This window comes from Mobula hypostoma, chromosome 6 (genome assembly GCF_963921235.1).
Source record: "Mobula hypostoma chromosome 6, sMobHyp1.1, whole genome shotgun sequence".
In the NCBI taxonomy this organism is placed as follows: domain Eukaryota; kingdom Metazoa; phylum Chordata; class Chondrichthyes; order Myliobatiformes; family Myliobatidae; genus Mobula; species Mobula hypostoma.
In genome coordinates, this window is record NC_086102.1 from 73,133,697 (window position 1) to 73,161,303 (window position 27,607).

General features: G+C 41.7%; 1 protein-coding gene across 4 annotated transcripts in view; it reads left to right on the forward strand.

The window, feature by feature from the left end:
* Nucleotides 1-962: 962 nt before the first annotated feature.
* LOC134348110 (male-specific lethal 3 homolog) overlaps nt 963-27,607 on the forward strand; it is a 35,939-nt gene continuing 9,294 nt past the window's right edge. The window contains exons 1-9 of one of the 4 annotated variants that reach the window (XM_063050996.1): nt 963-1,375; nt 10,236-10,318; nt 15,936-16,031; nt 16,998-17,098; nt 19,040-19,167; nt 22,377-22,499; nt 24,023-24,183; nt 24,549-24,704; nt 26,980-27,245. In XM_063050996.1, the coding sequence (XP_062907066.1) occupies nt 1,277-1,375; nt 10,236-10,318; nt 15,936-16,031; nt 16,998-17,098; nt 19,040-19,167; nt 22,377-22,499; nt 24,023-24,183; nt 24,549-24,704; nt 26,980-27,245 (1,213 nt within the window). In that variant the 5' untranslated portion in view covers nt 963-1,276. Of the gene's footprint in view, nt 1,376-1,594; nt 1,645-10,235; nt 10,319-15,935; nt 16,052-16,116; nt 16,305-16,997; nt 17,099-19,039; nt 19,168-22,376; nt 22,500-24,022; nt 24,184-24,548; nt 24,705-26,979; nt 27,246-27,607 lie in introns of those variants that run through there. The other 3 variants (XM_063050997.1, XM_063050998.1, XM_063050999.1) reach the window with 3 other exon arrangements.

Consider the following 27,607-nt stretch of genomic DNA (forward strand, 5'->3'; position numbering starts at 1 on the left):
TTCAAACTTGAGATGTTAGGTGAAGGAAACATTATATCCATCTTGTTCTGTAGAGCCTCCAGCTGCTCAGGGCTTCCTGTCTGTGGCTCCGTGATGTCTGCTTAGCTCTGTGCTGAACTGGGGCCATGGCTGCAGCCTACTCTGGGCTTTGGCTGTAGATTCACTTTGTGCTGAGTACTATTTGCTTTCTTTTATTGTTTGGATGATTTGCTTTTTTTTCCTCTCTGGGTGTTTGAGTATTTTTTTAATGGGTTATTTTGGGTTTCTGTTTTGTGGCTGTAAGGAGATAAATCTCAAGGTTGTATAATGTATACATACTTTGATAGTAAATGTACTTTGAAGTTTGAGTTATTGACTATTACAGCACAGAAACAGGCTCTTCGGGACATCTAGTCTGTGCTGAACTATTAATCTGCTCATAATTGATAACAAGTGGCTGAGCAACTCCCGGGTTGATAATCGGTTTCTTATTGTCCCATGTCCGAAGTACAGTGACTTGCCATCTGTACCAATCATTTCAGGACATCAATACATCAAGTTTTTACAGGGGGAAAGCAGTAACAGAATATCGCGTTATAGCTACAGAGGAAGTGCTGTATAGGTAGACGATACTCAAGTGTCCATCTCACCCCGTTACTTTCAAAGAAAGTAAAGCCAATTGCCTTCTTTTGTGATAAGTTTTGTTGTCGAGTTATTGAGATTTGGGGCAACTGTGGTGGAAGCAGCAGTAAGGTGAATTGTTTCTTACTGGGAGGGAGTTCAAGCACTGAACCTCTCCGCCAACAGTTCTGTCAGTACTTTGATGCAGAGGAACGACAAAAGCGCTTCACTAACACGAGGAAGTCCGCAGATGCTGCGTATCCAAAGCAACCGGAACAAAGAGCTGGCGGACACACCGGGGCACTTCGCGGGATCTGGAGGTGGCTGGGTCTCGTCCAATCAGCTTCAAAAGCCAGGAAGACTACAACTCCCAGAACCGCGCGGGCGGCCGCCGTCGCCGCTGCTGTTGGCTAATTTTTTTATACCGAAAACTGCAAATAGCATAACCGGTTGGCCGAATACCGTCTCAAAAGGGAGGCGGAGTGCGTGGGCCGCGGATCGGATTGGCGGAGCAGCCGTGGGATGAGTCGCTGCCGGTGTGAGGCCTGGGGCGGGTCGGCTACGCCTTTGTCTGTCGGACGGTCCCGCTGAGGCAGAGTTGTCCGGTCAGGTGCCGGCCTAGCGCGGCTGTGACGGCAGGGTTAAACGGCTTCACCTCGAGCTTCATCATGACCAAATGAACACACGGGGAATGAAATTTAAATTCCGAAAAGGGGAACGAGTTCTTTGCTTCGAGCCAGACCCGACAAAAGCCAAGGTCCTATATGATGCCAAGGTAGGGGTCCGGCCTCGAACCGCGGCCCCGACCCCGGAGACGGTGGGAGGCCCGGCCCGCGGCCCACGGGGGATCGGGAGAGCCGGCCAAGGGGGCTGAGGTTGGGGGCACACGCAAGCCTGTGGAGAAGCCTGGCGGGGGCTGGAGATGGAAATTTGGCCCGCGTTGTATGCGGGGGGGGGGGTTTAAACGCTGTGGGTTTTGAGCTTCATGCTGTTGGAGTTCAGGATCCCTCTGGGAGATGATTCTCATTCGGGGCCTCAGGCATGGTGAGTGAGGGAAGTGAGTAAAAGGTAATTTGACATTAAGCTTATTGTATGATTTTCGTTGTTTCTGCCCTTGTGCTTTGTTTCCAACGTGACCGGCAATAACACGCAATGATCGTGACTTCGAAGCCTGCCTGTGCAACAGGATTTTGGGTTAAGTATTAGAAAAGGGTTGAAAGAAGATTGAGGTTCCTTGCAAAATTTGCCTCTCAGGCTAATGCCGACAGGATTTGACTTTTAACATATTTATGGCTAAAATACCTTTATCATTGATTAATGATTATTTAAGATCGATGAACGATGAGTCAGCATACAGAGAGGAGGTGCAGCAGCTAACAGACTGGTGCAGAGCCGACAACCTGTCTCTTAATGTGAACAAAACAAAAGCGATGGTTGTTGACTTCAGGAGGACACGGAGCGACCATCCTCTGCTGAACATCGATGACTCCTCTGTAGAGATCGTTAAGACCACCAAATTTCTTGGTGTTCACCTGGCGGAGAATCTCACCTGGTCCCTCGGCACCAGCTTCAGAAGCATAGAAAGCCCAGCAGCGTGTCTCTGCGAAGGCTGAGAAAAGTCCATCCCCCCCCCCCACCCCCACCCCCACCCCCATCCTCACCACATTCTACAGAGGTTGTATTGAGAGCATCCTGAGCAGCTGCATCACTGCCTGGTTTGGAAATTGCACCATCTCAGATTGCAAGACCCTGCAGCGGATAGTGAGGTCAGCTGAGAAGATCATAGGGGTCTCTCTTCCCACCATTACAGACATTTACACCACATGCTGCATCCACAAAGCAAACAGCATTATGAAGGACTACACGCACCCCTCATACAAACTCTTCTCCCTCCTGCCATCTGGCAAAAGGCACCGAAGCATTTGGGCTGTCACGACCAGACAATGTAACAGTTTCTTCCCCCAAGCCATCAGGCTGCTCAATACCCAGAGCCTGGACTGACACCAACCTACTGCCCTCTACTGTGCCTATTGTCTTGTTTATTATTTATTGTAATGCCTGCACTGTTTTGTGCACTTTATGCAGTCCTGGGTAGGTCTATAGTCTAGTGTATTTTTGTGGTGTTTTACGTAGTTCAGTGTAGTTTTTGTATTGTTTCATGTAGCACCATGGTCCTGAAAACCATTGTCTTGTTTTTACTATGTACTGTACCAGCAGTTATGGTTGAAATGACAATAAAAAATGACTTGATTAATAAATTAGTAATAATTATGAAAACATCCCACTGCTTTGTTTAATAAAGAATCCCTACTACATTTGGCAGTGAAGATGGCAATAATATGCCTTTTTATTATGGGTAGGGTGTAATGAGTCGAGGGGTGGCACTGCATGCCATGTGCCAACAGAAGTTTTGTGTTCCATCTTGGGCACACATGCCATAGGTTTGCCAACCTGATTTGTACACTATACCACCGCTACCACCACTTTGGATTTCGATTCCTTTCAGCATCCAGTATGGATGGGAAAGAATTTCCTCCAATTGACCCTAATCATGGTGTTTTTGTTCCCTGTAACGCAGTCCATTTCTTTTGCAGTCATCTCAATTAAAGCCTAATTATTTTTTTTGCGAACCTTTTTTTTTTTACCTATGCTGACCTCCTAATGACACATCTGCTGCATTTGCTTACACAGAACTAAGTTTATCTCCAAGTGTGGCTTTCCAATATCCTGTCACCCTGTGTGACCATGCACTTACCTGTACAATGACTGTGAGCATCTTAGTACTGCCCATATCACATTCACCTTTTGCTCGTACCTTCACCCTCTATTGGTTGGTCTGACAGCTAAATTTTAAAACTCCTTTCTGATCTCACTCTTTATCTTTCTAAACAATGCAATGTGTGGATATTGGTCCTCCTTCGACTCTGGAGCTTGTAATAGTGTGTTTGTTTCGGTGTCAAATGCTGGCCCTTTCAGCTATGTGGCCTGCAGTTTGGAACCAAAGGAATTGGTGCTGAGGTTGTTAAGCCTGGTGAGAGTTTGTGTATTCTTCAGAGGATTTTGTGGAGATTGATTTGGTGGCATCTCTCCAGTGTTTGGACATGTCATGTCATCTGTAGATTATCCATGACAAAAGATGGTGGTCACTGCTGCCTAGTAGAGTGAGCTGTGTAAGAATTGATCAGGCTGTGTGCTAGGGCACTGAAAGTGACAATGAATTTTTATAATTGACATCTGCATTCTCTGAGGGATGACTCCAGAAAAATAGGAGGTGGTTGAAATTTTCAATATCTTGAAAATTTGTCTTGTGAATTACTACTTTTGGTGGAGTACATTGCCCAACTGGTGATCCTTGTTTTCTGAATTAAGCATAAAGCCCATTCTTTTAACTGCTGAAAGAATCTGAAGATGTCGTGGAGCTTGTCCTCTGACTGTGTACATGTTCGAGTCTTGGTGATTCAGTGATTGAAGTTGGGTTGATCTCTGCTCTGGAATGGAGGCAACATGGACTGCGCAGTTTCTCATTTGTTCCACTCCAGTGGGAAGCTCATTGGATGTGTCGTGTAACATTGAAGTGAAAAATATTCTGAAAATTGTTTGCATGGTGATGATATTTAGCTAGATGTCTGCTGTGTGATGGGGTCTATTGTGTGTTGTGATCTTACATGGAGGTGATTTTCTTTGACAACAATGTTTGTGACAGTCTACCAGCCCCTTGGTTTTTGTTTCTGTGATTAGTAAAGGTCATACATGATGGTTTATGGTGCTGCCTGTATTTCCTTTAGAAGTGATGAGCAGTGAATATTGTGCCTGTAGATGGATGGATTCTACACTGATTTGGTGGGCAGCTCTAGGGCTGCAGGGAGAGGATTTTTTTTATTGCTGACTGTACTTTCTTTCATCAGGTAATAGCAGAACTGGCATGAGGAATGTGGAGTGAGAAACAAGCGCATGTTTCAGGGCAGTGCCCCTGTTTCAGACCTGGTCTGATGAAAGAGCACTGAGTAAAGATAGTACTTCTCTCCACTGGTGCTGTTGGAGCATTTTTTTGCTTTTTGCTTTATTTTGTGAATTTGGCCACATTGTGTTTGAGTTTTGAATTCTCCCTCAACCTTTCTGGCCTACTCTATTTCAGATGTTGCTGAAGCCATCCGTTCCCATTTTACTGCTGATGCTTTTGATAATCATGTTGCAGTGGTTTACTTCATTGAAGGCCCAATGAAACTGCATTGTTAGCTTTGTTTTATGATGCACCAAAATACTAAATCAGCAGGCCTTCTTGCTCTCGCTGCCCTGTTGGGAGGTGGGGAGAAGTTAAGTATTGTGGCGATCCACTTTCTGGCACACACGAACCGGCTCACAACAGCGCGCGTAGGCAGAGGGCCGGCCCCAAAAAGGGCGCCAGGCCATCTTCACCAGCAGGGGGAAAATCCCACGCGCGGAAAGGGTCTGGGAATATGCATTCCCCACAGCAGTCCCGCCCCAGGGAGGGCGGGAACGGGAAGGCTTTAAAGCAGGCCGCGAAGATTGAATAAATCTCTTTCATCGCAACTCTAACTCACTGACTCTGTGTGGTTATTTTAGCGCTGTGTGTAGCACACCGCTACAATTGGTGACCCCGACGGCCCAAACGATATTTGGACCAGAGATGACCGACGCTGCATCTGTTCACACAGTTTTGTTAAAACTGCCAAGCTTCTGGACGCTGTGATCCCAATTATGGTTCAAACAAGCAGAAGCACAATTCCACATTCGGCAGATAACCTCGGAGTCCACTCGCTACTACTACGTGCTGAGCTCCCTTGACCAGGAGACTGCTGTACAAGTTGAGGAGTTTATACAGTCGCCCCCGGAGGACGGCAAATACACAGCATTCAAAGCCCTGCTCATAAGGACTTTCGGACTCTCACGGCGCGAATGAGCACGCCGCTTAATGCACCTGGATGGTTTGGGAGACAGGCCGCCGTCAGCATTAATGAACGAGATGCTGGCCCTGGCTGAAGGACACAAACCCTGCCTCATGTTTGAGCAGGCGTTCCTAGAGCAACTGCCCGAGGACATATGCCTGCTGCTGTCCGACGCAGATTTCACCAACCCCCGGGAGGTGGCGGCCCGAGCAGATGTGCTGTGGAATGCCAGGAAAGAGAGAGAGGGGCATCCGTCGCACAGTTCACCAAGCCGCGTCCCCAACGACAGACCAGACCAGGCCCGGCAGCAGAGCCTACAAAACCCGGCAACGGGAGTGAAGAGCCCAATGAACAATGGTGTTTCTACCACCAGCGGTGGGGCACAGAGGCCCACCGCTGCAGACCACCCTGCAAATTCCCAGGAAACGCCAGGGCCAGCCACCGCTGATGGCTACGGCGGCTGGCCATCAGGACAGCCTCCTATACATCTGGGACAAGCAGTCGGGACGCCGCTTTTTGGTCGACACCGGAGCGGAGATCAGCGTCTTACCTCCAACGAGTTATGACACCCGCAACAGAGAACTGGGACCCACCCTGAGGGCCGCTAATGGCAGCACAATACGAACCTACGGCACCCGCACGGTGCGGCTACAGTTCAGCTCCAGCCAGTTCATGTGGGACTTCACACTGGCCACCGTGGCCCAACCACTGCTGGGGGCAGATTTTCTACGAGCCCACAGCCTGCTGGTCGACCCGCAAGGGAAGCGATTAGTCCACGCTGAGACTTTTCAGACGTTCTCCCTGGGTGAAGCACAGTTGCCAGCCCCACACCTGGACTCCATCACACTGTCCGACGATGAATTCACCAGGGTCCTGGCGGATTTCCCATCAGTGCTGACACCGCAGTTCACGGCAGCCATGCCCAGACACGGAATACAGCACCACATCCCGACCCAGGGACCACCCCTCCACACCCGTGCTCGAAGGCTTCCCCTGGACAAGCTCCGACTGGCGAAGGAGGAGTTCAAGAAGATGGAGGAATTAGGGATCATACGACAGTCCGACAGCCCATGGGCCCCCCTCCTTCACATGGTGCCCAAGGCAACGGGGGGGCTGGAGACCATGCGGTGACTACCGCAGACTGAACGAGGCTACAACGCCAGACCGCTACACGGCGCAAGGATCTTTTCCAAGGTAGACCTCGTCCGGGGATACTATCAAATCCCTGTACATCCGGACGACATCCCCAAAACAGCACTTAATCACCCCGTTCGGACTTTTTGAATTCCTCCGAATGCCGTTTGGTCTAAAGAATGCCGCACAGACTTTCCAGCAGCTAATGGACACAGTGGGACGTGACCTGGACTTTGCATTCATCTATTTGGACGACATCCTCATAGCCAGCAGTAGTCGGCAGGAGCATCTGTCCCACCTCCGCCAGCTCTACTCCCGCCTGAGCGAATTTGACCTTACAATCAATCCAGCCAAATGCCAGTTCGGACTCGACACCATTGACTTCCTGGGCCACAGGATTACTAAAGACGGGGCAACCCTGCTGCCTGCCAAGGTAGACGCGGTCCGCCACTTCCCCCGACCCAACACAATCAAAGGCTTGCAGGAATTCGTGGGTATGGTGAATTTTTACCACCGTTTCCTCCCCTCAGCAGCCCGAACCATGCGCCCCCTGTTCACCCTGATGTCGGGTAAGGGCAAGGACATTACCTGGGACGAAGAGGCTGCAACCGCTGTCGTTAAAACCAAAGAAGCCTTAGCAAACGCCGCGATGCTAGTGCACCCCAGAACGGATGTTCCTACTGCCCTCACGGTGGACGCATCCAACACAGTGGTCGGTGGAGTGCTGGAACAACTCATCGAGGGTCGCTGGCAACCCCTGGCGTTCTTCAGCAAACACCTACGACCACCCGAACTCAAATACAGTGCTTTCGACCGGGAGCTATTGGCACTATACCTGGCAATCCGACATTTCATGTACTTCTTAGAAGGTAGGCCCTTCACCGATTTCACAGACCACAAACCGCTTACCTTTGCGCTCACGAAGGTGTCCGACCCCTGGTCGTCCCGCCAGCAGCGACATCTGTCCTACATCTCCGAGTACACGACGGACATCCGGCATGTCTCTGGAAAGAACAACGTCGTGGCGGACGCACTTTCCAGACCTACCATACAGGCCCTGTCCCAGGGGGTGGACTACGCAGCGCTGGCAGAGGCACAGCAGGGAGACACCGAGATCCCCAGTTACAGGACTGCAGTCTCCGGTTTACAGCTTCAAGACCTCCCTGTAGGCCCAGGTGAGAGAACCCTACTATGTGACGTAGCTACCGGCCAACCCCGCCCCGTCGTCCCAGCAGCCTGGCGCCGGCGAGTTTTCAAGTCCATTCACAACTTAGCGCACCCCTCCATCAGGACAACCATCCGGCTGGTCGCCAACAGGTTCGTGTGGCATGGACTGCGTAAACAGATCAGTGAATGGGCCAAAACGTGCATGCAGTGCCAAATGGCCAAGGTGCAGCGGCATACCAAGGCTCCGCCGCAGCGGTTCGAACCCACCCGCCGGAGGTTCGACCACATCCATGTGGATATCATGGGGCCCCTGCCAGTATCGCAAGGAGCACGGTACCTCCTAACTATGATAGACCGGTTCACCAGATGGCCAGAGGCAGTCCCGCTCACCGACACCACCTCCGAATCCTGTGCCCGAGCACTGATCGCAACCTGGGTAGCACGCTTTGGGGTACCGGCCCACATTACCTCCGACAGGGGCGCCCAGTTCACCTCCAGCCTGTGGTCAGATATGGCCAACCTTGTAGGATCGCAGCTACACCACACAACTGCCTACCACCCACAGTCGAACGGACTAGTGGAGTGCTTCCACCGTCACCTGAAATCGGCTCTCATGGCCCACCTGAAGGGGCCTAACTGGGTGGACGAACTTCCCTGGGTCCTGCTCGGAATCTGCACGGCGCCCAAGGAGGATCTGCACACCTCGTCGGCCGAGTTGGTGTACGGCGCGCCCCTGGTCGTCCCAGGAGAGTTCATACCAGCCCCAAGGGGGCAAGAGGAAGAACCCACAGCAGTCCTGGACAGACTACGGGAGAGACTCGGTAACCTGGCCCCCATACCCACTTCACAGCACAGACAGAGCCCGACCTGCGTACCCAAAGACCTGCAGAACTGTAAGTTTCTTTTTGTACGACGGGGCGGACACTGGGCACCGCTACAGCGGCCCTACGAGGGACCGTTAAGGTGATCAGGAACAACGGGTCCACGTTCGTGCTGGACATTGGGGGGAGAGAGGTGGTTTTCACGGTGGACCGACTCAAACCGGCCCATGTGGACTTGGCGCAACCGGTCCAGGCTCAGGCACCGCGGCGCAGGGGCAGACCTCCCAAACAGAGGCCGATCCAGACTGTGGACACTGGGGGAGGTATCGCCGGTTCTGGGGGGCGGTTATGTGGCGATCCACTTTCTGGCACACACGAACCGGCTCACAACAGTGCGCGCAGGCAGAGGGCCGGCCCCAAAAAGGGCGCCAGGCCATCTTCACCAGCAGGGGGAAGATCCCACGCGCGGAAAGGGTCTGGGAATATGCATTCCCCACAGCAATCCCGCCCAAGGAGGGCGGGAATGGGAAGGCTTTAAAGCAGGCCGCGAAGATTGAATAAATCTCTTTCATCGCAACTCTCTCACTGACTCCGTGTGGTTATTCTAGCGCTGTGTGTAGCACACCGCTACAGTATATTAATTATCGTATGCATAACCTAGATTTGAACTTCACTTTTTTTGCCTCTAGGTTTCATTGTATAGACTAGGTGAGCAGTAAGGTATAAACATTGGTTAAAAATTACATATTTAGGCCAGATAATCAGTTATACTATGCAAACTATTCAAAATGGTCAACTATATTTAAACCAATGAAACAGGCTTCTTTTTTAAAGCCAGATGGGTAAAGATTCAAAATATCAATAAAATCAATTCACTAAATGGATAGATTTTTTTGAGTGTATTTTAAGAATTATGTGATAAATGGACAGACTTGATGAGTTGAATGACCTAACTCTGCTCCTATGTCTTATGGTCTTACGGCCTTATGTTCTATTCCACTTATTCCTTCTGACCTTCTTGTTTATCTAACTTCCGCTGAATAACTTGTAAATTTGTATTATGTTCACTCCCACTGCTGTTTTTGCTGTAAACATCCCATAAGGAAATTACTCCCTGGTGCTTTTCTCTGTAAGTGGGTACATGATATTATTTAAATGTTGCAGTTATTTCTAATACATGCTTGTCACTGAATAGTTTCTGTATTGTCCAAATTTGCGGGCAAAGATGGCACTGACCCCAAATTAATTGTTCCAAGGCAAAGTTCTTTTTAAACTATTATTACATTTTTTACTGGGGGTGATGCTCAGTATGACATAGTTCTGTCTTTTAGTTTCTTTGCAGATTATTTTGAATCATTTGCTGAGCTTTTTCTTCCTGGTTGAACTTCTCTTTAAACTTCCATCAAAGAAGTATCTAACCATTGGGTCATTGAGAACTGAAATCTGAAAATTCAGCATGGAGCATCAGCAGATCTATTGTGACTTTTTAAAAAAAAATATTGAAGTGGGGAAATGACCTTTATTATGTATGTGTCTTTTAAAACATATAGAATGGTATTATTTTTTGTTTAAACTGTTTCTGAATATTTTCTGATTTCTCTTACAGATCGTTGATGTTGAAGTTGGTAGAGATGAGAAAGGTCGAAAAATCCCAGAATATCTGATTCATTTCAATGGTTGGAACAGAAGGTAGAAAATTCTTTATTTCTCAAATAAACGTCTTACTATGTGTTTGTGTGAATGAATAAAGGGCTCTGCAAATGTTTCGCCAAATTTCAAAACATATAGAAGCCACAGTACACATCATAAATACATCATGGCATACACAGCCATGGAACTGAACGATTAAACATTCCACAAGTACAAGGGCAAACCAAGTTAATTGTGTAGAATTTCATGGTCTCTTGCTTTTTGACAAAGAAATAATGTAACACAAAAAAATAAGAGCAGGATTTGGCCGTAAGGCCCCTTAATGCAGCTGCATTCAGTATGATCATGCTTGATTTATGTTGGCCTCAGCTCTTCTTCTGTGCTTGTTCATCCATTCCCTGATCTTTATCTATTTATTTATTTATTTATCTAGCTCCACCTTTCATCTGTTTATCTGAAAACCACCACCTGCCGTAGCAGAGAATTCTGGAGTTCTAGAGATGCATTATTCTCTGAGAGAAGACATTTCCACGCGTCACTATTTTATATTGTTGGCCTGTTATTCTGTTGCCGTATCTCCTTATGGTCCTGCTGCAATACTCCCAGGATGTCAACATCAAACCTGTCAAGCTTTCTTTGGATTTTGTTTGTTTCAATAGGGTGGCCCCTTATTTTTCTGAACTGTCCTATGGTATTGTGCCTTTTATCTTCCTCCCTTTTATTTAAACAAGGGAAGCTTGTTAGCAAGTCTTTGGGTAGCCACCTGAAATTTGGAGAGTTTTGAAGGACCAATAGGTCCACGGCCTCTGCAAATACATTCTTAACTCCTTTGCTTTCAGGCTATTTGAATCCTGGCAATTTGCAGAGGTAAATTTGAGTCTCTAAGTTGCCGTTTCCTCCATGTTGTTTGAAATTAGCCCATCTGTTATTTTAAGGGTATTTCCAACCTGCTCCACAGAGAAGACCGATACAAAAGATTAACATGTCTGTGAACATGTTTTATTTCCTGTTATTAATTCATTGGCCTTATTGTCTAGTGTTTCCAAACTTAGCTGCCTTCTTCCTATCTATATAATCATAGAAACTCTTATTGTGTGTTTGATATTACAGCAAGTTTCCTTTCAATCAATTTTCTTCATCTTATCAATTTTAAAAATTTTTGCTCCCAGATTCCAACGTTTTCCAGTCCGTGCCAAATTGTATGCCCCACTTTCCATTTAAATTTATCTGTGACCTTCTTTGTTAATTATAGATTACGCCTCTTTCTCATAGAATCACATTTTCTAATTTCTGCTGAGTGTTATGTACCAACTCTTTGAATATCTTCTACTCTTCATCTACTGACCTGGCTCATTCAAGTTGTTGCATGTAGCGTTCACCCTCAATCTGAAGTTTTATCATATTGTGACCACAAATTCCTAGGAAATTTTTAACCACAATATCTCTTACTAATTTTTCTGCCTTGCTTGCTGTTCTAAGAAGTAATCCTTGATGTACACTGTACAGTTTTCTATGGTACACAAGTGCTTTGTTACTTCAGGATTAAGTTCTTCTGTTACTAAGTGAAGTTTAGAAATTCTAAACAGCCACTTGCTTTATCTCCCTTTTAAAGTAGAAAAAATCTCAAGTTCAGAGAGGGGTGATGAGGGGTAAAAGGAATTTTGAATCAAAGTAAAATAACCATCACAAAGATTCAGGAATAGGGTTTGTAAAAGTAAAAAAGAAACAAATTTAAATAGAAGAGAAAAAGGGATAGGAAAACAAAAGTTGAATAAATTGGCTAATTATCACATTAGCAGCAAGGGAAAACAGTGTCATGGAAGTGAAACAAAGATTACTGGATTAGATTGCTTTTAAACTGTGTGAATTCTGATTGTATACTATAAAATAAATTCTTTATTAGAAGATTTTTTTAAAAAAGTGGTGTGATGTTTTGCAATTGCCTTTTTCTGCTGCATGCATTAGTTTAAAACCTCCTTCCACATCAGTTACCATGTGTTGCATTTGATGAAACTTCACCAGATGGTTTACATTGCTGGTTATATGTGTCTGGTGTTGTTGAGTTCCAAGATTAACTGTTTCTTAGCCATTTTGGAAATGCCCTGGATGATTGTAGTGGCAGCAAATCCCTATTACCTGCAATGTGATGTCTTAACAGTGTATATATAGTTACGCATTAGTAAATATTACTTCCTGGTGCAGATTGCTGGTATTTTCCTGAGCAGTCATTATAATTGCATGATGCATTTTCTCTTTAAGGTTTTATTATCCTTTTGCATAATATAGAGATGTCTTCAAAAAAATAAATATTGTGTACAAGAGGTCTGAGTAAGCAAAAAGGCAACAATTTGAGTAACCTTCTTGTATTGCTGCTTATTAACATTTAACAAAAATCTACCTTGAACTCTTTCTTAATCCAAACTTTTCCTGCTCTACTACTACATTATTTCAGTCTATTTGCTGAAGTGATTCAGCTGATCCTTCTCAGTTTCCACCATTTATTGAAACATGAATTGTGACTTCCTATTTTAGTTTAATTCTGCCTTTCTTTCCTCTGGTAATTTATGAAGAAACTTTGATTTTGTACTTGTCTGATTATTACTGCTTATATAGTAATTTTTTTAATTCGCATTGTCTGTGATGCCTCTGCATCTTTTTATGTGTGTGTCTGTATCTCCTTAGAATTATATATTAAAAAAATGTTAAATGAATCTTGCTGTATTTCAAACATCGCGTATCGCGTTGAGACCAACCAAAATAAAACTGGTATGAATACATTTTATTTGTAGCTGTATTTTTCAGGACTATTGTGATAAGAATTTGGACTTAAAATAGCCAAGGGCTACGTAACATTTGTTTGGCATACTGTTAATCAAATTCCATTGATGACATCTGCTCTTCATTTTTTAAGGGCCTCCAGAAACAATGCATAAAGATGGTGTTTGAATCCCATCTATACATCCATTGTTTATATGTAGCATCTGAACACTTTTTCATATTGAGTCAAACAGTGCTGAGATATGCTTTAACATGTTCACTGGTAACCATCCTTGGTGTATGTTTGAAGCAGAGTTCATAGCTTTTTTTTTGATACATTTTCCAATTTCTTCAGATGTTTCTCTTGTGTTTCAGTTTATCAAAAGCTCAAACTTTTGAGAATAGAAACATATAATCAAATTTTCAGGTTTGTGCCAAAACTTTCCAGCTGTTGAGTCATGAATTGACGATAACTGGACTACTTAACAATTTGAAGAACAAAACTCTTCAGTATATCATCTGTATTGCTGAATTCTCATGTGCTTGGAAATCCCTGAATATGAACTATCTTAATTTCTTTATAATTTTTTTTCATAATTATTTTATAATAAAAGTAAAAAGTTTATAAGCTTGTGGGCTTTTAAACTTCTGTCCTTAAATAGCTTGGTATTATTGTGTACAGATATATTAATGTCACAAATAATTTTGAATCTTGTGAAATTCTAGTTGTCCTGATTAAATTGGGATTGTCATCTCCAGCACTAGCTTGTGAGTTATATTTGCACAGTTCTTTTAAGATTTGTAGATGGCCGAGATTAGGAATTGTGTGTATTTTGGTGATTGAAGTTCATGTAATTGTATCTGGCGTTGTTTATTTTGTTCTTAATTGAAGATGTGTTCCCTTTTTTTGGGTAAATACAGCATTCAATTGACGGTGGGCGGGGGAGGGTTGATTGTAGCTGGTTAATCAATGGATAGTTGAGATTTAAATTGTTTTAAGCATCTGGTCTTGCTGTAAGCAACAGAATTATAATAGCTCTTTACTTCTAATAAGAGGACTTTGTATGAATTCCAATAATTTTAATTTTATGATTATGATGATTAATGGTGTTGCCATTAAAGACTTGCAAACATTTACTTTTTTTGATTGGTTCTGTTTGGCTTAGATTTGTGTGAGTAAGATTTGGAGAATTTGTACCATGAATCTAAAAATATAATGAATTTTTAGACTGATAGAATGACAAATGTTTATAAACTGCAGTTGAATGTTTTCAGTAGATAAATAGATACTTTAATTGAGCCCGAAGGAAATTAGTGTCCTAGTAGCATTACAAGTGCGCAGAATTCAAATATACAAATATTAGAAGTGAAGAAAGAATAAAAATAAGTAGCCTCAAACAGTCTTAACAGGAGGATCATCACTTCTCCGGCTATAGGTTGGACACATTATAGAGCCTAATGGCCATAGGTAAGAATGACCTCATAGAGCGCTCTTTGGAGCAGCTCTGTTTTCTTAGTCTATTACTAAAAGTGCTCTCTGTTCAGCCAACATGGCATGCAGAGGGTGAGGAAACACTGTCCAGAGTTGCCAAGATTTTCCGTAGGCTCCTTTGTTCTACCACAGCCTCCAGTGTGTTCAGTTTGACTCCTATAACAGAGCCAACCTTTCTAATCAGTTTATTGAGCCTGTTGCCATCATCTGTGTTGATGCCATTGCCCCAGCATAGCATAGAAGATTGTACTGGTGACAACAGACTGGTAGGATATGTGAAGGAGAGGCCTACATACTCCAAATTACCTCAGTCTCCTCAGGAAGTAGTGGTGACACTAGCCCTTCCTGTACACAGCCTGTGTTGGTGCTTCATTCAAGTCTGTCATCCAGGTGCACCCCCAGGTACTTGTAGGTTCTCACCACATCCTCGTCCTCACCATCTCCTTTGTCTTACTGGTGTAGAGCTGCAGATGATTCAGCTTACACCATTTGACAAAGTTCTCCACCAGGGCATTGTATTCATCCTCTTGTCTTCACTTCTATACACCCAACTGGACAGAAAATGAATTATTTATCTCAGCCATGTTATACAATTCAAAACTGATATTTAACAAATCTAATCTGGAGATTGTGGTGGCTTTTTATTCAGTAATTTTACTCTAAATAATTTATTTTTAATATTTTACTTTTGGATAAATTTCAGCCATTCAAATTTTGTATTCATTTCGGTGCTTCATTATGATAGGAAATAAGTGGAAATGTCTGATTCGTGTATTTTGTTTGTAAGTTTCCTTAGTGCAGTTTGGTGTTCTTTTCATTAAGCATCTCCAAAATTGTGACTTGGAGTAATGTAACCTTCTAATACACCTGAAAAAAACTAAAAATGATATTATAAACATTGTAAATTAATGAGAATCTGGAACTATTAGTATGGCTGCTTTGAAGGCTAAATGTTATATTGTATTACTAAGAGTACTGCAGGGTTTTGTGTGAACAAGACATTCTGAACTTTTGGCCAAGATTTGTTCTGTTGTGTTATTTTTGAATATCCCATTTGCTTTTATTTGGGATTGTTCCAAGCATACTTTTCAAAATGTTAAATCCAGTGCTTTCCATTTTTCTACACTTGGCTGCACCATGCTAAATTGACATTTTCTTAGTTGTATCGCAAATTTTTTTCCTTCAGAAGTTGCTGTATATTGCTTTAACGTTTTAAACCAAATGATCTGCCCTTTACCTAAAAGCTCTTTTAATCCTTTTACTGACCAATGCAATTTTACATTTGAAAATATACTTGTGCTATTGAATAGGTTAATTACCTTATTTTGCTTTTGTAACTTCCTTTGATTTTTCATTTTGTTTTTTTTTGCCTTTTATTTTTACCTGTCTTTATCCTCCTGTCTTTAGCTGGGATAGATGGGCAGCAGAAGATCATGTACTTCGTGACACGGATGAGAATCGCAGATTACAACGTAAATTGGCCAAGAAAGCTGTGGCTCGCATGTAAGAATAATTTACGTGATGTAAGCATCATTACATACCCCAAAGTATATGCAAAATAATTATATAAAAGTACTTGGCTGCTTGGTCAGATAACTACATAAACCTTTCACCTGAAACCTGGTGTGAAGTTCGGAAGCTCAGTCTCCAGGATAGATGAACTGAAGTTTGAGAAACAAATGAACTATTACGTGCTTATTTCCAGTACAATATGCTGCCAGCCACATAGATAAAGTGCACACTGGACTTGGTCCCCAATAAGTACAGGCTTAAAAGGTGAGTACATGTGCTCTTTGTAGCAACTACAGTTAGTGCAAAGCCACAACAGGAGTTCTCCAAAGTATTTAGTGCACGTTCTTATGTTGATTGTGGCTGAAGGTATTCAAACAAAGAATGCTTTTGGTTATAATTTGTGTTCCAAATTTAATGGTTTAAAAATAGTACAATCAATACAGTGATAGACAGAGACTTCAGTGATACCTTGATTGAAATTGTCTCAGAGATTCCTATCTACAGAGCTGTGAAAAGGGTACCACGGACCACTTGCAACTTTCCCAAAGTTTTCATCACTACTGTGTCCAACAATACAAGTGTTCACCAAAAAGAAATAACATTTATGTAGCTTTCTTTGTGCTGGAATCAAACTGTTGTTAACTGCTAACTATATTAACAAAATTCAAATTGTTGAAAGTAATAGTCTTAACTGCTGTCTTGGAGGGTAAAAACATGGTTTGTATAACAAATGCAGTTTATTCTGAAAAGTTACTGTTTTTTTTAAAAAACAAACTTATTGCCATAAAAGGCTAAGTATTTTGTTATTCAGAGTTGTATTTTTTGTGAGCTTTTCAGTTTCTTTGGAAATATTGTCATAAAAGCTTTTCTCCTTCTGGCGACTTTTCAAATTGTAGCCTAGAAATAAATACATAATGGATTGACTTTTTTTTCAAATGTTAACTTTCATATGATTAGGAAAAACAAAGGGAAAAAGAAACGTCGTTGCCGGCTCCCTGGTGTTGACTCGGTTCTAAAATGTCTTCCTGTTGATGAAAAAGAAGAGAATGATGAAAACTGTGAGTATGTTTGTCAAAAGGTATTCCATTTTCTTGTTTGAATTTAACGAAAGTGTCTTGTGTAGATTATTAGGATGCCTTTCTCAGGAAAGGCTGGGCAAACATGCCCCATGTCTGCTAGAAATTAGTGTGAGTGGATTGAAGTGTAAAAGATTGAGCAGTTTTGACAGGATGGATGTGGAAAGGATGCTTTATCATGAACTAAGGTGATTGTTTATTTTTGAAAAGGGTCACACATTTAATGGGGAGTATCTGCAGGGAGAAAATTAACAAATAACGTTAAGTGAATGACCTACTAGGTGTTTCTTACATTTTCTGTTTTTATTGTGGATGTCCTGTACTGTAGTGTTCTTTGAAATGTTATGGTGTGCATGTACTACTAAATGGAGCGAAGTGCTTAACTGACCAAACGTTTTTGCTAGCTCTCATTATTTGTTGCCAAATTCCTGACTGATGATATGTTTTTTACTTTTATCTGCTGCTTGTACTTTTTCTTCTCCCTACACGGTAAACATTGTAAACTTGGAAACAGAAATTGGAATAGTATGATATCCAACATACTAGAGCTTAATGGAACATTTTTGTATCTATTCATTTCATATCATAAAAATTCTGTGGTGAATTGTTGCACTACTTTGAGAAATATTAAAGTAGCCTTGTAGTTTAGAGAGAGGCAAATGTACATTTACCCCTTGATAGGTATTTGCACATATGAATCAATTTCACAAGCACTATGGATGATGTTTTAGTCAGTTTAAATTAAATCAACCTGTATGCATTTCAGCCAAGTGGCACAACAGCAAAAACATATTTCTTGGAGTTTAATGTTCTGATTTAAATACTGACGGCAACTATGAAAGTGATTAGTTGTTAGTTTCAGTCTCATCGATGCATGTATGATAAAATGGGAGATGCTGATTTAGTGATTAATATGTGTGAATTTCTATTGTCATTTTTTTTCCAAGGGTGGAAATCAACATCTCGTACTACTTGATGAAAATTACAAATCTTGTCACAGCTTTTGTAATAGTGGTGTAAGGATCCAAGAATTTCATGTCTTAAGTATTATAAATTGAAATCACCGTCTCATAACTACAAACATTTAAAGTTGAATCTTTTTTCTAACTAACATCCCTGAGATGAGATAATTGTGTAGAAAATGGTGTTTTCACAATTGACATTGCATCGAAAGATGCTGTCCTATTCTCTTGGTTCTAGCCCTTTCACCTTTATTGCATCAAACCGTTAGGATACAGCAAGGTAAAGGTTCAAAAGCTAATGATTTTTGTTTTAACTCCTGGAGTTAAGGGTTTTTGAAAATCAGTTTCACTCAAAATCACTTCCACTAAGCTGCTGAGAAGTAACTTTTCAAGCATAAATTTAAATACAATGAAGTTGAAGGATAAGTTACTGTGTAAGATTGTGCATTTACTTCAGTGAACTATCAGTGTTTTAAAGTCTATACAGTAAGGAGAATCACATGGAAGTAATATTTCAAATTTTTGGTTCAGTGATCTCTTTCAATGCATACAGTAAGAAGAGGCAGTAACATTGAACTTGTGTGAGGTAGTGGGAGATGAAGGGTTGCTTCTTTGTGTTCTATTAGCACAGTGCTATTCTTTCAACGAAAATGAGGAATGGGCATGTCTAGCAGAAACTTTGTTTATGCAATATAAAGGAATCGTAAATCTGAACTTTAAGTCACTGTTAGAGCATTTCTGAAGAATGAAATGAAATCATTAGCCTTTGTGACCAGTGAATATTTTTCTTTTCATCTTAGTGTTTTTTTCAAAAGGTGCATTTTCTTAAAAGTAGTATTAAGTTTTTAATGTGCAGTTTCTTTGTCATTTTTCAGGTTTTTGTTTGGCTTTGAGCTGGAGTTCACTTACAACATGTTTGCAGTTGCCATTTTCATAAAACTGTTTCTTTTTCCCTTTGAAGCTTTAAGTGCTACTTCTAATGATGACATTGATGACGATGATGATGATGATGAAGATGATGTAGATGGTTCGGATGAAGAGTTATTAGACTGCGAAGATGACAGTGAACCAGAAGAGATAGTAGAAATGGTAAATAAAATAGAAAATACTGAAAACACACAGTAGGTCGTACCATTTCTATGGAATGGGAGACTAAGTAACTAATATGCAGATTTTATCTGTCCCGGAAGGGGTTAAGTTTGGTAGAGTTATGGAGAAAACAAAGCAGAGTTGTCAAGAATTAGATCAAGACCCCGCTCTGGTCTTCTGCCTGCTCTGGATCTCTTTATTGCCAACTGCCGACGGGACATCAACCGTCTCGACTTCACCGCACCTTGTCCCCATTCCAACCTCACTCCTTCGGAACGCTCTGCTCTCCACTCCCTCCGCACTAATCCTAACCTTATTATTAAACCTGCTGATAAAGGGGGTGCTGTTGTAGTCTGGCGTACTGACCTCTACCTTGCCGAGGCACAGCGACAACTCGCGGATACCTCCTCTTATTTACCCCTCGATCGTGACCCCACTAAGGAGCACCAGGCCATTGTCTCCCACACTATCAGCGACTTTATCCGCTCAGGGGATCTCCCATCCACTGCTACCAACCTTATAGTTCCCACACCCCGCACTTCCCGTTTCTACCTCCTACCCAAGATCCACAAACCTGCCTGTCCTGGCCGACCTATTGTCTCAGCTTGCTCCTGCCCCACCGAACTCGTTTCTGCATACCTCGACACTGTTTTATCACCCCTTGTTCAATCCCTTCCGACCTATGTTCGTGACACTTCTCATGCTCTTAAACTTTTCGATGATTTTAAGTTCCCTGGCCCCCACCGCTTTATTTTCACCATGGATGTCCAGTCCTTATATACTTCCATCCCCCATCAGGAAGGTCTCAAAGCTCTACGCTTCTTTTTGGATTCCAGACCTAATCAGTTCCCCTCTACCACCACTCTGCTCCGTCTAGCGGAATTAGTCCTTACTCTTAATAATTTCTCCTTTTGCTCCTCCCATTTCCTCCAAACTAAAGGTATAGCTATGGGCACCTGTATGGGTCCTAGCTATGCCTGCTTTTTTGTTGGGTTTGTGGAACAATCTATGTTCCGTGCCTATTCTGGTATCTGTCCCCCACTTTTCCTTCGCTATATCGACGACTGCATTGGCGCTGCTTCCTGCACGCATGCAGAACTCGTTGACTTTATTAACTTTGCCTCCAACTTTCACCCTGCCCTCAAGTTTACCTGGTCTATTTCCGACACCTCCCTCCCCTTTCTAGATCTTTCTGTCTCTGTCTCTGGAGACAGCTTATCCACTGATATCTACTATAAGCCTACTGACTCTCACAGCTATCTGGACTATTCCTCTTCTCACCCTGTCTCTTGCAAAAACGCCATCCCCTTCTCGCAATTCCTCCGTCTCCGCCGCATCTGCTCTCAGGATGAGGCTTTTCATTCTAGGACGAGGGAGATGTCTTCATTTTTTAAAGAAAGGGGCTTCCCTTCCTCCACTATCAACTCTGCTCTTAAACGCATCTCCTCCATTTCACGTACATCTGCTCTCACTCCATCCTCCCACCACCCCACTAGGAATAGGGTTCCCCTGGTCCTCACCTACCACCCCACCAGCCTCCGGGTCCAACATATTATTCTCCGTAACTTCCGCCACCTCCAACGGGATCCCACCACTAAGCACATCTTTCCCTCCCCCACTCTCTCTGCATTCCGCAGGGATCGCTCCCTACACAACTCCCTTGTCCATTCGTCCCCCCCATCCCTCCCCACTGATCTCCCTCCTGGCACTTATCCGTGTACGCGGAACAAGTGCTACACATGCCCTTACACTTCCTCCCTTACCACCATTCAGGGCCCCAAACAGTCCTTCCAGGTGAGGCATCACTTCACCTGTGAGTCGACTGGGGTGATATAGTGCGTCCGGTGCTCCCGATGTGGCCTTTTATATATTGGTGAGACCCGACGCAGACTGGGAGACCGCTTTGCTGAACATCTACGCTCTGTCCGCCAGAGAAAGCAGGATCTCCCAGTGGCCACACATTTTAATTCCACATCCCATTCCCATTCTGACATGTCTATCCACGGCCTCCTCTACTGTAAAGATGAAGCCACACTCAGGTTGGAGGAACAACACCTTATATTCCGTCTGGGTAGCCTCCAACCTGATGGCATGAACATTGACTTCTCTAACTTCCGCTAGGCCCCACCTCCCCCTCGTACCCCAGCTGTTACTCTTTTTTATGCACACATTCTTTCTCTCACTCTCCTTTTTCTCCCTCTGTCCCTCTGAATATACCTCTTGCCCATCCTCTGGGTCACCCCCCCCCCGTCTTTCTCCCTAGGCCTCCTGTCCCATGATCCTCTCGTATCCCCTTTTGCCTATCACCTGTCCAGCTCTCGGCTCTATCCCTCCCCCTCCTGTCTTCTCCTATCATTTTGCATCTCCCCCTCCCCCTCCAGCTTTCAAATCCCTTACTCACTCTTCCTTCAGTTAGTCCTGACGAAGGGTCTCGGCCTGAAACGTCGACTGCGCCTCTTCCTATAGATGCTGCTTGGCCTGCTGCGTTCACCAGCAACTTTGATGTATGTTGCTTGAATTTCCAGCATCTGCAGAATTCCTGTTGTTTATTGTCAAGAATTAGTAGTTTTTAAAGATTCTTGAATGTTATTGTCAAGTAACATCAGTAGCGAAATGCTTGTTCATTTGTAAAAGATGGTATACTGGAAGTCTATCCACTTCAGAAAACTTCAATATACTTGCAAATTTTATTTTTAATCTCCATATGCATGTTTCTCCATCTGGTTGGAAGTTGTTGAGTGCATTTTTTAAATGTATTTTCGATTACATGCTTGAAAGGGATTCAGTTCTGTAACTTGTGTTATTTTGGTTAAATCCAACACGATCTTACATAGGCAACGCACACAAACTGCTGAAGGAATTCAGCAGGCCAGGTAGCATCGATGGAAAAGGATAAGCAGTCGACGTTTCGGGCAGTGACCCTTTACCCGTCCTGATGAAGACTTTCGGCCTGAAATGTTGATTATATACTCTCTTCCGTAAAAGCTGCTTGGCATGCTGTGTTCCTCCAGCATTTTGTGTGTGTTGCTTGGTTTTCCAGCATCTGCAGATTTTCTCTTGTTTATGATCTTTCATAAATTCTTTTGGCTGTTACCAGTAAACTGAAGCTCAGATACTGATGGAAATCATTGAAATTTTATTACTGTAGTAGTATCATGAAGTTGTGAGAACCCTATTAAAATCATGCAAATTGCTTCTTGATAATCTAGAAGGAAGATCAAGAGACTTGCTCGAAGAAGGAAATGGAAGAGAAAAGTATAAACATAGAAATTCCTGAAATTCTAAAAAAGAAATTAGAGGATGATTGCTATTATATCAACAAAAGGAAAAAGGTGTGACTTGATCTGTAAAATATGGTTTTTATTATTTGCAACTTTTAGATTGAAATGTATCATATTTGTGAATGCTGAAAGTATGTGTTTAAATTGTGGTTTCTTCCTCACTTAGCTGTTATAAGTAAGTGATCTGAGCACTTTCTAAAATGAGAATCACTACCTACTATCCTATATCTAGTTTGAAGTGAGTTTTATGTATACTTGTGCATTGTAAAATAGCTCAAATTCTAGGCTATTTATTTTAAAAAAAAGATGAATTACCAGTTCGAGGGTATTTGCAGGTTGTCCTCTGCAAGATTCTAAAAGAATGCCTCACCTGCTTTTTGACTTCTACCCTATCCCTCTTCCAGGAATGAAGCATTCTTTCCAGAGTGAAATGTTTTACTGGTACTATTTCCATTTTAGTACATTTACATTTGTTGCTGATAATGTAGGCAGATACAAGATAATAAAATCAGCAATTATAATATAATAGAGGCAGGGCAGATACATTTGGGACATTTGAGATAGGCACCTGGTGGAAAAATGGAGAGTTAATTTAGGAGGGAAGGGTTAGATTGATCTTAAGTAGGTTAAAAGGTCAGCACAGCATTGTGTGCTGAAGGGCCTGTACTGCACTCTAATGTTCTCTGTAGTCCCTCTGTTGGGGAAAAATGAATGCAAATGGATCACCATATAACAGAACATTGCTGTTCATTCTAAGCTTAATGCTAAAGTTTTTCTGTCTCTCTGACCTCTGACTTTCACCACCTACATTGTTCTGGTGACACATTGCAAGCTCCTAGATGTACAATTTCAGCTAATTGCTATTTCCAGCACTTATTCTGTTTTGCATCTGCTACTGTTATTCACTTTTCCTCCAACTTGATCTTGTGTTCACTTGCTCTTTTATCATCGGCTTATTTTTCTCCCTCTTCTTTTGTCAATAAATCACACATGCCTCTAATCTGTCAGAGTTGCTCTTGGTTTTTCTTTTAAAATCTTGATGTTCTCAACATATTTATTCATTTTGTTGTCACCTCTTCCAGGTTGGATGAAAAATAATTGACCTGAAACATGAACTCCTCTTCTCCTTTTTAGAGATACTCGTTGACCTGCTGAGAGCATTTGGCATTTTCTATTTTTTTAAATTTCAGATTTGCAGTACCTTCAGTGTTTTGTTCTAAAAGGTATAATTGGATAATCAAAAGCATTTAGGATTGTTGATAAATTTGATTTTCAGAAAAATATAAAACTATACTAGCAATAATATATTACAGGTGATTTTCTATCATTTGTGTTGTCCATCTTTTCAGGTTTTTATTCTTTTTGACTTCAAAGTTAACAGCTAGTGAATCCAGAACCTTGCATAAGGGGCATGTAGACATGTCGTGTATTTTGATTGGTGTATTGTTAAAATCAAAATCGATTTTGTGGTAATATATTTTCAAGCTGTGAACTTGCATCTACATTTGTTTGCATTTTCAAGAACTTGAGTTCTGCATTTCATTAGAATAAAACAAATGGTATTGTTTTGACAGCTGGTGAAACTTCCATGCAAGACAAACATTATTAATATTTTGGAATCCTACGTGAAACATTTTGCAATTAATGCAGCTTTCTCAGCCAACGAAAGATCTCGACATCATCAGAGCAACTCGCAGATTCCAATGAATCCTCATTACATTCCACCTGAGAAGAAGTAAGTTTTTGCAGATGATGTTTGAAATCGATCTGTGGTGGATTTTATTTTTCTGTCATGAAAGAATAGTGCTAGCCGTTCATTGCCCTTAACTTGTCCAGTCTTCAAATGGGCTTTTGCATTGAAGGTTTTGTTTAGAAATCCAAACCAATGTATCACCCTGTATGGTATTAGAGTAGAATAACCAACTCTGCATCGTGTTCACTAGTCAAACTTGTGAAACCATTCTAAGGTATATGGAATCTGATACAGAAACTGAGTTAGATTAATTTAGTATCAGATTAAAAAAAAGTAATGGATCTGTGACCATTGTATAAGTCAGACCCTTAAGTCATTTACACATTTTTCTTTCTTCCCCCATATAGTGTTGAACTTTGTAAAGAAATGGTGGATGGTTTAAGAATTACATTTGACTTTACTTTGCCTATGATTTTGCTCTATCAGTATGAGCATGCCCAGTTCAAGAAGATAACTTCATCCAAATTTTTTGTTCCAATCAAAGAAACATTGTCACATATTAGGTAAGGAAAATAGATTACATCTCTAGTTGATGCTCTTACTAAAACCATCCTTTCTTTTCCCAAAGCTATCTAGAGTAAATTAACTTTGTACGTATAGTGCCTTGGAACAGTATTCAGACCCCGCAACTATTTTCATGTTTTACTGTCTCATTTTCAAAATTGAAAATGTATTGCTTTAGGATTTTTTTGAACTACTCTACAAAATGTTATGCATCATGTCAAATCAGAAGAAAAATTCCAAAACCTGTCAACACTTTACTGGAAATCAAAAACCAAAATTATGAAGCTGAAAAAATGTTATTCGCTGCGCTGACATTCCCAGGGTGCAATGTATTGCCTTAACAACTCACCCAATTTGTTGATGTAGGAAATTGGAGGATCACCTGTTTTCAATGAATTCATGAGAATAAATAATCCCCTCTCTCTATAAGGTCCAAAAGTATGGTAGAGTTTCAACAGACCAAGTTAAAATGAAGACAAAAGAGCATTCTTGATAGTCGGGAAAATTATAGTAGAGAAGCACTAACCTGAGGAAGAATACAAGATCACCTCAAAGGCACTGAAGATATTTCAGAGCTCAGTGTAGTCCGTCGTGAAAAAGTGGAAATAGGAAGCTATAGCCACACTGCCTAGATCAGTCTTCCCTTCTAAACTTAGTCAGTGGAGAAGAATGACACTCAAAAAAGAGGCTATTGTGACGCTAATAGTCACTGAGTGAGCTGTAGAAGTCAGTGGCTCTACTGTGAAAAAAGGAGCATATGATTCAAAATTTAAAAAAATGTAGTTAAAATGATTAAAACCTGTGGTGGTAATATTTGTGAACAAAGGTTTGGGAGTTGAATACTTTTCCAAGGTATTATAGAATCAATGTCCAGCATTTATATTTGAGCTACATTCCAAGGTTTCCTGGGGAAAATACTATATATATTTAAAAAAAGGAAGGGCTTTACTTGTATATTTTCTCTTTAAAATACTTTACAGTTGGCCATCTGATCCTCTCCATGTTGTTTTGTTTCATAATTCCATGATCTGCAGTATTGGTATACAAAAATGTGTTACAGAATGAAATACAGCAGCATGGAAAAATACAAATAAGATTAATTTGTGCAGCCAAGTGTAGAAGTGGTATCACTTGCAGTCTGCATAAGTGTTCATTCACTTTCGGTGAAAGTAAACGATTAATGTGGCAAATATGTTGAAATTTGCCACTGGCATAATCATAGACTTTATAGAAAAGCTTGACATCGCTCTTTAAAAGAGTCAAGAAGCCATAGACAATGAAAGATACTGATGAATGGAAGAACTTAGGCATAATTATCTGCAGATGCAAAAAAAATCAACATTCAAGGGTATATTCTTCTTTAGATTTAATGACCGAGACATGTCAAATATGGTATAATTATGGTTATTAAGCAATATTTCATTCGAAGACAAAATGTAGAACGTTTTATTCAAAGTGAAATATTTTGTTAACGTGTGTAGGACGCATTGGTTTTTCTGTTTAGGCTGACCATGAGAAGGACTCTTTAACATTTTTAAAAAAGATGCCCATCTTCTGATTGTTTGAGAGTTGTATGTTCTATTACACTAGCTCAAACAAAAATTGTCAGATTGTTTAAGAGAAAATTGCATAAATATTTCAAGCTAGGAAGCAGTAGAATTTCTAGAGTAAGAGGTAGGGCAGCAGAAATATTAAGTTCTGATTAGCAGGAACTGGCATGATTTGTTGTTAGACTTGTGTTTACGGTGTATGTATTTATATTATGTTAAATTCAAAATTATTTTCAAGTTTATTTTTTAAACCGGGTTAAACCATGCTGGGATTAGTATGACCAGTTATAGCAATTTTGTTTTAAAAGCTGGATACTTAGGTTCGTAGTTTAATGGATTTAGAGGGGAAGTGGATGAGTTTAAGCATTGAAAATCTCTAACCCTGTAATTGGATGTTGGAGAGAGGGCCAGTATCAAAGGTCAGAATTGGAGAATACTGATGCAAATTCAATAGGTTAACAGTTATTCTGCCTATTGGTAATCCATTTTTAGTATGGTTTAGATAAAGAACAATGGTTCTTTAATCCTGTACCTTTTTCTGAACTCTTCAGATATTGAATAGTTCCTTGTCTGGATTACTTTGGATAACTACGATCAAGTGCAGTTCATTTGTTCACTTTCAATATTAATATGTACACCTTTTTTATTTTGTACTTGGTGAGTTTTTAATTATTGATATTTACAAAGAATTGTAAATAATTTACTATTTGTTAATTTTTAATAGACCTCATAAGGAACATTCACCAAGTCCTCCTCCTCTTCTGAACCCATCAACCCCTCAGTCCACAGACAGCCAGCCATTGTCAGGTGACCCTTCAACACCGAAGCGACGTAGGATTGATCCTGAATCCGTTCAATCGTTGAGGCGGTCTATGCGGCATGTGTCAGGCTGTGATAGATTATCTGAAAGCAATGCATCTCCTCAGTCAAAGCGCCGGTTTTATGAAACTGCCACCCAAATGCCCAAGTTACTTTTACACTTGGAGAAAAGTAAGTGTTTGAATTCCCATTGAACAAATCCTTTTCTGGGTTGCATTGAACACTGCACATCAGTACAAGCCCTTTGGCCCTCAGTAATGTGCCGACCTTTTACCCTACTCCAAGATCAATCTAACCCTTCCTTCACACTTAGCCTTCCTTTTGTCTTTCATCTATATGCCTCTCAAAGGCTCTTAAATGCCCTTAATGTATTTGCTTCTACCAGCACCCATGGCAGTACGTTCTATGCAGTTATTGTCCTTTGTGTTTTTAAAAATAAAATTATATTTTACATCACCCCTTATTTTCTTGCCTTAAAATTATGTCCTCTCATATTAGCCATGGCCATCCTGTGAAAAAGGCACTGGCGGTTC